Here is a 15,626-nt window from a genome sequence, read left to right as displayed (position 1 = left end):
AATAAGTATCTAATATGCAAGAAAATATATGCATATGAAAAATAGAAGTAAACAAAAATATAATGATTTTCCTGTGGATCTGGGATTTGGGCTGATTTTAATTTTATTCTTTATGCTTTCTGTATTTCCTAAATATTTTAAGATATGTTTTATAATGAAGTTATTTTCCATTTGTTTCTCAAAGTAATAGGATGTCTAATATTTATTGAGCATTCGCTATATTCTTAGAACTATATAACCACTTCGTACCTGTGTGTGGGTGATGCTAGAACTTGAACTCAGAGCGTTAGACAAGCACCCAACCACGTAAGCACCATCCTCAATCCTTTATTTTTGGTTTATTTTTCAGATAGGGTCTCTAACTTCCCCCAGACCAATTTCAGACTGCGATCTTCCTACTCCTGCTGTTTGGCCAGCCCCAAATAATGCACAGATTTTCAACCATCCTATGAAACAGGTCTCATTCATTATGAACTTACCCATGAGGCACAGATAATGTATGATGAAACTTGTCCAAGGTTACACAGCTGCAAAAATTACCAGGTTTGGATTCAAATCCAGGATGTCATGTCCCAGAGTTCAAACAGGAGCCGACCAATTGTGGCCTTTAGGCCAAATCTGGGCCATTACTTCATTTTTTGGTTTTTGCTTATTTACTTTTTTGTTTTGGTGCTGGTCCTGGGACTTGAACTCAGGACCTAGGTACTGTCCCTGAGCTTTTTTGCTCAAGGCTAGCACTCTACCACTTGAGTCACAGTGCCACCTTTGGAGATTTTTTTTTGGTGGGGGAGGATGCTTAATTGGAGAAAATCTCATGGAGTTTCCTACCCAGGCTGGCTTCAAACCTCAATCCTCAGATCTCAGCCTCCTGAGTAACCAGGATTACAGATGTGACCATTGGCAGCAGCCACTGCTTGGTTATGTAAATGAAGTTACTAGAATACAACATACTCCATTCATATATTCATATATTGCCTTCACTTGTTTTGGCTACAATGATAGAATTGAAGTGTTGTAATGGAGACTGGCCCACAAAACAGTTTTATTGCAGAAAAATAGGTTGTTGACCCTTTACCTAGTTCTTGTCCAGAAGTTACAGTTGATAGAAGGGTGTGTGTGTGTGTGTGTGTGTGTGTGTGTGTGTGTGTGTATGCATATGGGTGTGTATCTGAGTATTTGCACATTAGTCCCACAGAGGGATAAGGAATCATTAAATGGAAAGAATATTTTCTTTCTACAGATAAGATTATAACTCTAAAAGAGATATTTAGGCTAACAAGGGAGAAATAGTCACACTGATATTAAAATGTTCCTCATATCTGTCATTAGATATTTATGCACAGAATAAAGAGCTTCTATGTACATCTATGCACAAGTTAGTCACCCATCAATGATCAGCCACAAATAATCTGTTGTGTCTGTAAAGGCTCTAATGGTAGCCCACACCTGTGTACTCACTTGGAAGAGTTGGACATTGGCTGGAGGGTCTTTCTGAAAGAGCAGAGTGGCACTGGCGAAGGTGGGGTCCAGTGTGCCACACTTCTGCAGAGGCAAGACAACAGAGATGGCCATGACTACATTGCACCATTGAATCCTCCTGTGGTATCCCCAAGTGATAAAAGTGACAAGAAAGATTTATTCCCTTGTGCCCTCACTTTATTGCCTTTTGAACATTGGCTGAGTCTCTCAATATCTCAACATACGCTTGGAGAGCTTTGTATTTAGTAACTGTACATCTCATCTCCATCTCCAGACCCTGCATGTGCACTGAATGGTTCACACTCTTCCCTGCATTTTATGTGTGCTGCTTGCTCGCTCTTGCTCTCTCCCTCTCCCCCATCTCTCCCCTACCTCTCCCCTCCCCCCACCTTCCTCTGATGGACATTTCCTTCTCCTAGCCTTCCTGGAAAAGTTTTTCTTGCCTTTCTCAGTTCTCTAGAAAGTATTAGATGATATGAAAGACACAAGAAAACCTCAGCTAAAGTAAGAGGAACATAAAATTCTATGTAGCACCATTCCCAAATCTGTTTAGAAAATGATATACCCAGACCAAAAGATAGCAAAATGATAGGCATATTGATGGATGGATGGAAGGACAGACAGACTCAGAAAGATGGGGCAGACAAACCCTATGACTGACAGCTGGATGGAAAAATGTAGGGAAAAAGCAGAGGGGTACATGAAAACATTAGCAGTGGGATTGAAGAGTAGGCATAACTTGAGACTTGTTTTCTTTTCAGATGCGATACTGCATTTTGTAAGCTTTCCATAACGCGAGTGCACCTCGCCACCCTGCACTCACGTCTGTGGGATGCTCCTTGCCCAGCTTCTGGAGCACCGTCAGGTAGAACTTGAAGAAGAAACTGAGGGTGAGGGTGCGCCGGAACTCCACCATGCCGCCGGGGGCGTCCGGCGCCAAGTGCAGCTCCTCCGCCAGGCCCGCGCACACGTCCTGCAGCAGCTCCTCATTCCAGAACCTACCAGACAGGAGACAGTGGGCTGTGCGGCCCGCTCCCTCCTACCCAGCCAGCAGGTGCAAGGCCTCAGGCTCAAGCAAACTTCCTTTCCAAAATGGCATCTCAGAGCCAGATTACTTGATGCAAGTTGCTTCACTTCCTTGAGCCTCAGGTTCCTTATTTTTATGAGTACAGGCAATTTTTTAAATGGCAAAAATAGTCATATTTAAACCCATGGAGTCCTTACAATGTGTGAGGCAATGTCCTAAGTGCTTTACATGACTCATGATTTCTACTGAATTGAAAACGTACCCATTCTTATCACTGAGAAAACTGAGGCACAAAGAGATTAAGTAACTTGTAGTATGGGAACCAGGGAGCCAAAATGCAAGTAAGCAATCTTCATCTTATATGGGTTTTGTTGAGTTTCACAGAGTAATGCCAGTGACACACTTGGCACAACTGCCATCATATAATAGCTATGGTAATCATAGCAGCAAGGTTAGTACTACAAGTAGTGATAGCTATATAGTACTACTAGCAGTAGTAATAGTGCCAGTATAATACTGGTAGTAAGAGTAACAGGAGCCATGGTACTAAAAGCAGCAATATCCACCCTACTAGTAATAGTAGGGATAGGAATAAGCCTGATGGCAGAAGAAGCAGGAGTAACAGTAATAACACAAGAAGCAACAGTATTAGGGGAACCAAGACTAATAACACTACTAGCAATAGTAGAGTCAGGAAACACTGCAAATATACTAGAAATACTAGTAGTAGTATCAAGAGCAGCAAGAGTAGCAGCAGCATAGTAGCATTAACTAGAAATACTAGAAAGTAGCAACAGTAATAACATGGGTGGTAGGGATACTACTACCAGTAGTCATAGCAACTGCTACCAGTAGTCATAGCAACAGGTTCACTCATAGCAACATAGGCAGTGGTATCAACAATGGAAGCGAGCATACTAGCAGCAGTAATGCTATTACTATAAACCCAGAAGAAGTAATAGAAGTATCCATAATAGTCATAGTTATCATAGATGAGAGAGAAGTAGTCATAGTCTTAATGATAACATGCTATCAAGCTCCAATAATAATAGCAGTCATGTAATAGCGTTAGGAGGAATAACAGTGGTGAAAGCAATCAAACCAGTTATAATACTAGCAGAACAATTGTGCTACTAGCATGCAGGAGTTTAGTAACTCTAGAATCAATAAGAGTAACAGTTGTGGTAGAAGATTGCTGGGGTAACAGAAATAGCATGAACACCACAATCATGATGATAACAGTAGTAGAAGCACACCAGCAGTGAGCAGGATGGCACAGAAGTAATCAGTGTAGAAGAATGAACAGCAGCAGCAGCAGCAGGAATGGCAAAGCAACAGTGGTTGTAGGTTCAACAGCAGTGGTAGTAGCAATAGCATGGAACCAGCAGCAGCATTAGCAATGATGACACTTGTACAGTAGCAGCAACACCGCAGCATGGGACACGACAACAGGGACTTGCTCTGAGAGGTGTGCCATCAGATGACCTAGCCAGATGCCACAGCTACTCCCTGGGCCATGTGGTGCATGGTGGGTGTGGCTTAGTACACATAGGCTACAAACCTGGGCAGCAGGTCACTGGACTGAATACCAGAGCGATTGTAACCCAATGATAAATATCTGTACATCTAAACATACCTAAGTATAGAAAAGGCAGAACTGAAACACCAGGTGGTTAGGAGTGCTCATCTCTGTTGTAATCTGTGGGACGCCATCACCTTCCACAAGGTCATCTGTCCCTGTATCACTGCACCAGTAGTAATGACCTCCCCTTCTGTTTCTCCCCTCCCACTAGTACCACTCACAATAGTGAAGCAGCCTAAGGCTAAGAGCAGCAGCAACAGCAACAACAGCATTAGCAGCACAGTATTATTCTAGTAGCCATTGTGGCGCTGACAATGGTGGCTTCATTTTGTGTCATCTCTTACTTGGACACCTGCTTTGGCGTGGTCTTGAGGGCTGAGATGGTTCTGTTGGACATCCCCCCATAGCAGAGGGACAGCTCCTGCACTTTTGTGGTCCCTGGCTTGAAGAGGACTCTCATGCCACTGGTCACCTTGGCAATGTCATCTTCCCTCCGGGAGGCCTGCTTGAATGCAGAGAAAAACTCACCCTGGAAAAGAACAGGGAGATGCTGTTCCTCGCCTTGTCTCACAAATGCTGTCAATGGAGAGACAGCCTGAAATAACAGGACTGTGGGGGAAAGAGAAGGGAGGGGAGGAAAGGGGAAGTGAGATGAGTGAAAATGAAGATGAGATTAGGTGAAGAAATATGAAGGAGGGAGGGGAGGGGAGAGGAGAAGAAGGGGAGGAAAGGTAAAGTGAGATGAAGTAAAGATGAAATAAGATGAAGGAATAGGAGGAGGAGTGGAGAGGGAAGGAAGGGGAAGGAGGAAATGGGAGGGGAGAGGGAGGAAGGGAAAAGGCAGCAAGGAGTGGAGGGGAAGGAAGATGAAGAGAGGAAAAATGAGGAAAGGAAGGTGATAAAAACATAGTGAATCAGCTGGGTGATAGTTTGGAATGAAAGACAAGACATAACTGCCTACGCACTTGGGAGGTCCCAGCTTGCATCTTCAGAAGGAAGAAAGGGTCAGGATTTCTCTCCTAGGAAAGCTGAATGGGGGGCAGCTGGTCTCCACAGAGCAAGCATCAGGAAGAAGGAAGGATACCTCCAGGAGGGGGCCCACAGGATCAGAGCCCGCTCAGCCTTTCCAGAGCTCCCAGAGAGACCTCCCTTGGCCGAGCGGCCTGTCCAGCAGTGACAGGGAGATGGAGCACAGGGTGAAGCCTCCCCCCTTGAGCCTCCCCAGGTGGCCTCCAGCTTGTCCCTCCCACTTGACCCTCGGTGACTTTGAGAAAGCCTGCTTCCTGAGAGTCAGTCCACTGTGGGATGACAACCATGCTTGTGCTTTGGGCCTATGTCTCCCCTGGGCCTGAGCCTGAGCCTGTCTCTGGGGAGAGGACAGCGGGAATCACATGCCAGGGTCAACCACTGACTGCCCTTCTGGGCCAGGTTGTTCCTGAGTTCTGTACTCACGCTGGGCCTGGACATTGTGAGGGTTACCACAGTCTCTTGCTCTGACAGAGACAGGAAGCCTTCCCCTGCTGACTAAGCTAGCTAAGGTTCCTGGTGACATCATGGCCCCAGGACACTGAGGCCAGCACTTGAACTTGGCTCTGGGGCACAGGTTCCAAATGCTCACTCTCAAGGCCAAACCCATCCTCATGACATTTCCACTGGTGCCACCAGCTGACAGTACCCGGGTGATAACATCCTTTCTTGAGAAAGCTTTGCAAGTAGGGGCCCTAAAATCGCCTTTCTTTTATGACATGATGGCTTTGTTAATACCCATCCCTAGAAAAAGTAAAACTGAGTGTACTAAACTTGTTTCCTCCCACACTTCCCTATTTGTAATTTAAAAGAAATCAGTGATCTGTGAAATTCAAAACCCTGGGAATCGCTGCTTAAAACCATCTACAAAGACAAGTTCAGAAACCATTAAGAAGCCACCTCAGGGACTTAATTGCTGTAATTGAATTAACATTCTCAGGACGGAGGGTCAAAATCACCAAGGGCACAGGCACCTCACACTCCCAGAAGCGAAGCACAGTGGAGTCGGCCCCTTGCCCCCCCCCCCCCCCGAGGAAGCAGCTGCTGTCAGCCTCTTCCAGAGCACTTTTCTAAAAGGCTCATGGTGGACCTGTCCTGAGCAGTGGCTGCTGAGGACAGAAAGAACCCCATCAGGTCAAGCCAGTCCAGCTCCTAAGGAATAAGAGCCAGGCAGACAGAGGTGCCCAGATGTCCCCAATGAGACCAGAATAGCTGCCCATGAAATAGAAATCTGACATTGCCAGCCCAGAGCAAGGCCAGTGAAGCAACATCCCATCAAGGTCAGGGTCAGCATGTGAGTCCAACTCAAAGGCAATGAGGCAGGACCTATACTCTTCACCGAGGAAAAGAACAGAATTCTTGACCCTGAAACAGCTGGATGTGTTCTTGGGGGTGTGCCCTTAGCTACTAGCTAGCAAAGCCTGGACCGGCTCCTGCTGCCTCACCTCCCTGCTATAGGGGATCTCTATGGACAGAAGTATCTCCTCCGGACTGAGCAAGGTCCTTCTGTAGCCAGGAAAGAAGGTGTGGTCCATCCGAACAGTTCTCTTTGTGCCTGTAGGGAGACAGGATGAAGAAGGCCGCATAAGGGAGGGGCCACATCAGAAGCAAGGTCATCCCACCAGTAGGACTGGTTCTCCACAGACAGACAAATGGAGCAGCTAACAAATTAGAGCTAAATCCTCCATCTGAGGTCCATAAAGAGTGGTGTATTGGTGAATGTCTGACACCCGGCTCTTTGAGGTGAAATGGGCCATCCGGGAGATATACCTACTCCCTGTAGTCAATTTTAAGCAGCCAATGTGACATCACTGAATGTGCAGTTGGGACAAGGACAGCCCTGACTATTGCCCCCTGAGGACAACTCACAAGGATGATCCATTGGATGGTATCTAGGAACATGGATTTCAGAAAGTTCCCATCATAGAGTAAGAAGAATGGCCCACTGTGCATAGACTGTTGCTGTGAATACCTGCTGTCCTTCTGGGGGTGGGCATGTCCACTAGAGCCAGCCCCCAAGAAGCCCTGGGCACTGGGTCCAGGTAGAGGAGGCTTCATATACATTGTGACAATGCATGCTGGAAGAATTCAGCCTGTGTGGGCCCCCAGGGAGAAGGATCTGATGTTCACAGCCATGAGAACTACCACATGTCAAATCCTCCTTGCAAATTAATAGACCCAGAAATGGTTTTGGGAGCCCTGCAACCAGGCAGTGAGGCACAGGGGCACAGCATCAAAGAGTACTGCCACTAGGCAGAAACAAATGGTAGGAATAAATTCAAGATCATGGATCATAGTCACATGTAGTAAAATAGTTAAGAGGAAATGAATTTGGAATATGTGTTACCTTTGTCTTAAAAGTGATTTATGTAATCGTGTGTTTATATAATTTAATTTTTTTAGTTAAGGACATTATTTAACAAATGGTCCCAGATCCCTTATAAGCCAACAATCGCTGTGTTAAGCAGGTGCATTCTGGCTCTAATCTACTCCCAGGTGAGGCATCAAGGCACTAGTCCTGCTTTGAATCATCTAAGGCTTAGAATCAGGTGCAGTGACTCACACCTGTAATTCTACTTCAAAGCTACCTGACTGAGATCAGAAGGATCGTGGCTTGAGGCCAGTCTAGGCAAGAAGTGTGTGAAATTCCCCATTTCAGCCAATAGAAAGCAGGACATGGTGACATGTGTCTGTCATCTCAGCTGTGTGGGAGGTTGTAAGTAGGAGGATAACAACTTATGCAGCCTAGGGAGAAACTAAGACCCTACTTAAAAAAAAAAAAAAAAACAAGATAACAAGTGCAAAGGACTGGGAGTGTGGCTGAAGTGGTAGAGTGTTAGCCTGTCATGAGCTTGGACCCTAATACCACCAAGGAGACAGAGGGAAGAGGAAAGGAGTAAAGTGGGAAGGAAATGACAAAAGGAGCAGGGAGGGGAGGTGAAAGTAGATGAAAAGAGGAAAGGAGAAGGAAGTATAGTGATTTTTTTTTTAAACATAGTAAATCAGCTGGGTGCTGGTTTGGAATCAAAGATAAGACTTTTCTGACAACTGCATTTGGGAAGTATTTGAGGGGAGGGGAGAAGGGAAAGGGGAGAGGGAACAGAACAGAGGGGAGATGAGAGGGGAGTTCAAGTATCCCACCTAGCAGCTTCCATGAATTCACATCTGACTCACTCAATTTTGGACTCTGTTTCTCTGGCAAATGACCTGTCTAGTGAGACTTTTCTCCCCCAGCTCATCTTTCTAGGTCTCTGCTTCGGGTCACTCACCTCTGGACACAAGGGTCAGTTTGGCTCCACTGGCCATGAACACGGGGTTGAGATCTGAGATGGGGCTGGCGGTAATGATGTTCCCTCCGATGGACTAGGACAAGCAGAGGGAGTTAGAGCCTGCCCAGGACTCAGGCAAGGGGCACCATCTGCTTCAGGGGGTGCCTGAGGACCTGCACCCCTGCCCCTGCCAGAGAGACACACAGCAGCACAGTGAGAATCTGGGTCTTTGGGGGAAATGTGTGAAGTTGAAATCAGGACACTCAAGACAGAGTCCCAGCTCCGAAATGGACAAGTCAGGACACTTACTGAAATGGACAAGTCAGTAAACTGAAGCAATCTCTTTCACATTGCCCTCACCTACCCTTTTTCCAGAAAGACTGAGGTGATTTATTACAGAAGCTGTGTGCAGTAAAATGAAATGGAAGATAAAAATCAAGGAAAAGGAGTGGGAAGACTGAAGGGTGAATAGTTTGTTCAATTTGGATCTGAACTTCCTGGTAACTTGGGGGGGGGGCGGAAACAACAAACCAAATAACAAAAAAAAAAATAGAAGAAGAATCAGACAGCGAGTTCTCTGTACTGGAAACAAGGAAGACAAGCAGTGTGAAAGGCCAACAAAATCCTTCCTGGAAGTGTATTGAGCAGAACTGGGAGAATGAGTGGAGAGTACTTAGCTTCTGTTTCCTGGCCTATAACCAGACTCAGCAGGTGCAGGGGGGCGGGGGTGTCACAGGGGAGCTGGTTTGTTTTGCTCCACTCTGCTTTAATTTTAAAAATAATTTTTAATGGAGCAAAAGGGATAGCTTTCCTCCCAATACCATCAACTGTTGTCAACCCCAAATGGACTAGAGTATGTGAACATGACTATTTGCAAACTAGGAATTTCGGGCTTACTCAAAGGCCCACTGAGCAGCTAATAGGTGAAATTCCTCCCTCCTCTCAGGGAGTGGGAGGGGGAATTCTGCCCCTTGTTCCCCCACCACCACCCCCAAACCCTGAAAGGATCCTGCCTGATTCAGTTTTGGCTTCTTTCTAATGCAGTTCTCATTTACCTGCTGGTAGCCTCGACCAAGGGTATAGATGGTACTTCTTAGGGTGTCCTGTAGACACCACCCCCACTTCATCAGAAGCACCCAAATCTTCTTCTTGTTAAAAACCTGATCTCTGGCTACCACCCCAGAACACACTAGGTCAGAATTGCTGTGGGTGGGGCTCAGGAGCTGCCTTTTAACAAGCACCTCGGGACCTACTAGACTAAAGCAAATGAGAGCCTATAGCTGACAGCTCCTGCCTTCTTACAGATGGTCCCCACCTGTCCTGTGGGCCTTGCCTGCCACTGACCAGCAACTTACCGCCACAGACTTGACCTGCTTGCCAGCAAACCAGCGCAGCTGCTCCAGGACCCCTCTAAACACCTCAGTTTTGTAAGTCGGAAGCTGAGCAACTGCATCAAGCAGGACCTTTTCCATAGAGCTCAGGGGGCAAGCGGCTCCAAAGGTAATACCTAGAAACACATCCTTGAAGTAGCAACCACCCCTCTTACGCAGCTCTGGTGAGGGCCAAGCAAGACTGGGCTTATACCCTTACAGGAAATCAGTGCCCAGAGAGGTGAAGTGACCTAACTAATGCCACATACTTAATAAACAAGGCCTGGAGCCCATGTCTCTGGACACTAGAACCAATACTTGGTGCTTTAAACTAGTGATTCTCCACTCAAAACCCAGAATCTCTGGTGGCAAAATCTTCCCATTTTATTAAAAACACCCAGGCAACACTACACACCTCTCATCTCTACAGCTCGGCCCCTGTGAGCAATTCTAATACATTGTCAAGTGGGAAGACAACTATGGAGAACAGCCTTTCACCTGCTAGCACCCCACCACACATGCCTGGTAGAGGGAAAACAATGAGGACCATCCCTTAATTGCCCCACCCACCCCCATGTCAGGCTGGCTCTAAGGGAAGTAGGAGGCAGCCAGAGCCATAGGAGAAGCTACCTAGCACCCCTCTACACACACACTCACACACACACACACACACACACACTCACACACACACACACACACACACACACACTGGGACCTGCCCCAGCATCATGGCCCACTGTGGTCTCAGGTGAACCCCTTACCCTCAGGGCCATGCTCCACTAAATTCAGCTCAGGGATCCAGGCTGGACAGACAATCAGAGGAAACAGTGCATTCTTAAACTTCATCTCAATGCCTTAGAGAAATGAGAACCCTGGAGTTAGAGGTCTGAGTTTCCCCCACAAGTCATGCGGGATCAGCAATGAATGTCTTCGCAATCAGAGGCAGGCCTCACCTATCTCCGTGTTCCCCACCACCAGCTTGGCATCCGGATGCTGAGCTTTGAGGTCCAGCAGCTCTCCCAGGGTTGAAGCCTGGATCCAGGTGACACGCTCCCCCTCAAAACGCAGCTGCTTCCGGAGAGTGTCTTTCAGCCTCTGGGAAACAAAGTTTGCTTACTGCGCCATCTGTTTCTTCCTACCCACCATTAATTCCCCTAGTAAATTGTGTGAGGTCTGCAACAGGACAAGTGCCTCTACTGACTCATCTAATGCCAAATCAGAAGGAAAATCCTTACAAGTTGGAGAAAAGTGAGAACTACAAATACTAAGGAACTCAACTGAGTCCACATCATCCTACTTGGTCTTCAGAATACCTGGGGGGAGGGGGAGGAGGCACACAGAGTGGAGCCTCACTTTTACAGGTGAAGGAGCAACCTGACAGTGGAAGAGATTATGGAACCTGCTGAAGAGACCATGAGAAGACCCAAACTGACTGGGCTGAAAGGTTCCTTTCAGGGCCCTGCAATGTCTCCAGGAGCTACCCTGTAGTGTGGGAAGGGCCAGCGGCCTAGGGGATGGGTGCAATGGCAAAGGAGAGCTAACTCTAGTACACCTGAGGTGACACTGGCTGGAGAAATCCCTCAAAGAAAACTAACGGTGTCTTCAAGGTTTCCACATCCAGAGAAGGATATGCCCGGGGCCCGCTGCAGTCTGTGCTCTCTGGCCTACTGAACATGTAAGGCTGTCTTCATGGAACTACATCCTCATGAATTGTACACCAGACAAACTCTGAGTGGTTTGATTCTTTCCCTTGTCATATATATCATAGTGAAGGTAAGGAAGTTGTTGTGACAAGAAGTCCTTAAGACAGAGTTGCAAGCCAGGGACCATGTCTTGATGGTACCTTTGTTTGCTTACTTGTTTGTTTGTTTTAAATAAATAGACTGCTTATTGGGAGGAAAATAGGTAGGTTGGTGGGGTACACATTAAATAAAGCCAGGAGGTCAACATGTGGTTACAGAGTGCATGCTATTGATATTAAGCAAATAATATCTCTAGGAAGACTTAGTCCCTTTCCTTGTAGGGCTTAGAGTCTAGGAACATAGGAACATAGACAAGACATCAATTAGAAATCTCAGTAGGAAGATACAGTAGGAAGAGGTCTAGGATACTACAGAGGTGTGAGCTAAAGGGAAGAAGTATTTAGGCTAAGGCCTAAAAGATAAGAAGGTTAAACGTTTGCTGTGGGTATGAAAAATCAGGCACATCTTAGAGGCTCACAGCACAAAGACACAGTTGGGCTTCTCCAAGCGTCACCTACCAGCAGCTCTGGGGGAAAGATGGGTTCCTGGGTGGGATCCAGGGGTGTGAAGTCCTCTGGTTTAAACAAAGATGTTGTGAGAGTGCCCTGCAGGGAAAGAGAACAGGGAAGTAGCACAGTATCTCCTCCTCTCTGGAGGGTTAATCCTGCCCTTTACCACGTGAACTCTAACCCTGGAAGGCTGGTGGAGCGCAGGCAGCTCCTGGGAGGCAGGAAGAGAAAGGTCCTACCCGAGGACCCGAGGCCAATGAGTACCTCAGCGCCCTCAACATCTGACCTTCACCACCTCTCATCATGGTTCTAGCCTCCTGCTACTCCCCAGGGGCCTGGGGAGTGGGGAGTGGCTCCTCAGTTTCTGAGACACCCCAGCCCGCCCAGGGCAGCAAGACTCTCTCACCATGGGGTCTTTCTTCTGGTTCATGCAGCAATTTGGATTGTTTCCACTTCCTCCACAGCAGCCACCATCCTAGAAAGAGGAGAAACATCTTTGCAAGAGGACACGTCAGAGTCTTCACAGAAGCTCAGAAGTCCTAGTTATGAAGAGCTAGTGAACCCCAGCTCCGACACCTACCCCAGCATCCACAGGCAGGAATAATGCCTCTGCCCCATCTCTGAAGAGCGGAGGCCTCTGGTGTGTTTTCTATTGCTTAGCTAAGGAAGATCAAAGAGCTCAGTGATAAACATATAAGGACAACTGGGAAATATATTTTCAAGAAACTCTCCACGAAGGCAGCTTCCTGCTTTATTAAAATGTATTTTTATGCTTGTTTTCATTCTCTGGTGCCGCCTCCTCAGGCAGCCCCTAGAAGAGGAATTCTCATTGGTTCTCCGGTGACTCTGATGTCTAGTGCTAGCTCAGTCGAGCTCTGTGGGGCTTGACAGGTGTCTCCCAGCCGGGGTTGTCTGTGGGATGCTGCTAAGGTTATCCAAGGGCAGTGCTGGTTCCCAAAATATGTCCAGACACTTTGGCCAATGGCCTCAAACTGCTTAGTACATACTTCTTTCCAGAAAGCTAAACCATCTCCACTCCTTACTGTGAGCCTATAATCTGTGGAGGAAAGTTAGATCCCCCCATCACCTAGGGGAAGGACCTGCTCAGGGGATCTCTCTCAGGATGCCGATGAGCAAGCACAATCAAAGCCCAAAATGACTGCCTCCCAGAACTGAGGCCTTGCAGCATGGGGAAGGGGTGTGCTCAGCTGGTGGACAGGCCCCAGAAAAGCAGGGGTTGCAGCAGATGCTCTAAAAAAATGTGAGACACAGGAGTGGTGGAAATTCACAGGCATTTTTTAGGGTAGCCAGTTCCTAAAGGAAGAGGCTGCCAGCTGTCTGTCCCCACATGAGACATTTTCAACCAGCCTGGCAATTTCCAAGGATGCATCACACACTCCTCTATATTTACAACACCACCCACCCCCCTCCACACCCCTGCGAATCCAAACCCCAGCCTTGAACTCTGCCCTATCACTTGAGCCACAATGCCACTTCCAGCTTTTTCTGAGATTAACTGGGGATAAGAGTTTCACAGCCTATCCTGCCCAGGCTGGCTTCAAACCACAATCCTAAAATCTCAGCCTCCTGAGTAGCTAGGATTAGAGGCATGAGCCACCAGCACCTGGCTTCCCCTAGCTTTTTAAAAATAGCTCTCAGAAGACCTTGGAGGCTAAAAGGTTTGTCCTTTACGAACTTACAAGCATGGGTAAGCATAAAAGAAAAGCATCTTTCCTGACCTCGGCCTCTTTCCCCTTTGGCTCTGTGTGCTGAGCCCTCCTGAATTGCAGGCCAGCCACTGGGTACCAGACCTATCCTGTCTGTTCCAGAATTCCCCTCCTGTTCCCACTCTTTCACAGCACAATACTTCTCCCCTCCAAATTCAGAAAAGAAGAGAGGTTCCTGAATGTCTCTTTTCATCTTTCTTCTTGGAAGAGTGATGCAAGAGAATTCTCTCAGGCCTACAGAAAGAGGAACTTGCATAACATGTCAAGGACATATTTCACACAAGTACCTTTAGCTAATGTGTCAGCACACTACCACCCAGATCTTTGTCCTTGTTATCTTGTCAGTGTGCTTATGATATAAATTATTGTGGTCTATAATAACATAACACCACCCTCAAGGTCTACTAGGCTGGATAAGGATGAGGACATTTCCTGACCCCAGCCTCCTGATAGTTTCTCTTTATGAAGTCAGCAAAGACTTCTAGGCTTGTACCTATTTTTAAAAACAAACTACGTTTATTTTTCAGCATGATTTTAGGTTCAAAGCCAAATTAGGACACAAAGAATTGTCCTATAACTCCCTGCCCACCCCCACCCCTACCACCCACTAACAACATCTGCAGGAGAGTGGTCTATTTATTATGATAGATGAACCTATATCATCAGTGATACATCATTATCACTCAAAGTCAGAGTTTACATCAGAGCTGTATGCTCTATGAGATTTGACAAATGTACATCTATCTTACCGTACAATATATAAACTTCTCAGATTGGTTCCATCTACTTAGCATAGCTTGATAGTTTCTTCTTTCCCTTATTCCTTCTTTCTTCCTCCTCCTCCTCCTCCTCCTCCTCTATCCTCCTCCTCCTCCTCCTCCTCCTCCTGCTCCTCCTCTTCTTCTTCTTCTTCTCCTTCTTCTTCCTCTCTCTCTCTTTATCTCTCTCCCCCTCTCTCTCTCCCCTTTTTAGCTATACTAGGGTTTAAACAGAGTCTCAAACTTATACCAATATTATACTCATCACTTGAGCCATCCCTCCAGCCAATTTTGATTTAGTTGGGGTTTTCTTTTCCAAATAGTTCACATACTTTTGCGTGGATCTACCCTCAGACCAAGTCCTTCCTAACTTTGCCTCCTGAGTAGCTGGATTAAGGGCATTAACCACCAGTCCTTACTTAGTTTTGAGACAAGATCTCACTAACTTTTGTCAGAGATAGCCTCTGTGTGATCCTCCTATCTCCTCTTTCTGTGTAGCTGGGTTTACAGGCATACACCACTGCCTCTAGATTCTTGATCACTTATTTCTTTTCAGAGCTCAATACTATTATGTTTTCTGAATTCCCATAGCTTTTTTTGTTCATTCAAGTCACCTACATAACTTAAAGGACATCTCAATTGTTTCTAGGTTTTGACAATTATGAATAAAGCTGCCACAAACATTTCTGTTCAGGTTTTTGTGGAGATGTAAGTTTTCAGCACCTTTGGTAAACATCATGGAAGAAAACTGCTGATGAATCATATAGTAAGAAACTGCCAAACTATTTTCCAAAGTGCCTATTCATTCTGCTTTGCCACCAGAAGTAGATGGCAGATCCTATTTCTCCATTCCTTCCCCAACACTGGTGGGGTTAGTGTTTTGGAACTGGAGATTCTAACAGGCATGTAGTAATTTTAACTTGGAATTCCCTGATGGCATATGAGGTTTGAGTCTCAATGCTAGCTTTTCATCCACTTATCTTCACGATGAGGGGTCTGTTCATGTCTTTTTCTCATTTGTAGTTGTCATTCATCTTCTTGTTGTTGTTGAGTTATACAATTTCTTTGTATATTTTGAGAGTCCTTGCAGAGATGTGTCCTTTGCAAATGTTTTCTCCCAGTCTATGACTTGATTGT

General features: G+C 46.3%; 1 protein-coding gene across 1 annotated transcript in view; it reads right to left on the bottom strand.

Moving 5' to 3' along the window:
* Xdh (xanthine dehydrogenase) overlaps window positions 1-15,626 on the bottom strand; it is a 55,153-nt gene that overhangs the window by 24,660 nt on the left and 14,867 nt on the right. Inside the window, exons 7-16 of the mRNA XM_048353183.1 lie at window positions 12,411-12,479; window positions 12,014-12,100; window positions 10,707-10,848; window positions 10,515-10,607; window positions 9,739-9,890; window positions 8,384-8,477; window positions 6,560-6,669; window positions 4,433-4,617; window positions 2,303-2,477; window positions 1,459-1,542 (exon numbers count right to left, since the gene is read on the bottom strand). Of these exons, the coding sequence (XP_048209140.1) occupies window positions 1,459-1,542; window positions 2,303-2,477; window positions 4,433-4,617; window positions 6,560-6,669; window positions 8,384-8,477; window positions 9,739-9,890; window positions 10,515-10,607; window positions 10,707-10,848; window positions 12,014-12,100; window positions 12,411-12,479 (1,191 nt within the window). The remainder of the gene's footprint in view (window positions 1-1,458; window positions 1,543-2,302; window positions 2,478-4,432; window positions 4,618-6,559; window positions 6,670-8,383; window positions 8,478-9,738; window positions 9,891-10,514; window positions 10,608-10,706; window positions 10,849-12,013; window positions 12,101-12,410; window positions 12,480-15,626) is intronic.

Source organism: Perognathus longimembris, chromosome 8 (assembly GCF_023159225.1).
Source record: "Perognathus longimembris pacificus isolate PPM17 chromosome 8, ASM2315922v1, whole genome shotgun sequence".
Taxonomy (NCBI): domain Eukaryota; kingdom Metazoa; phylum Chordata; class Mammalia; order Rodentia; family Heteromyidae; genus Perognathus; species Perognathus longimembris.
Note: the sequence above shows the minus strand (reverse complement) of the source record. Positions and strands in the feature narration are given on the sequence as shown.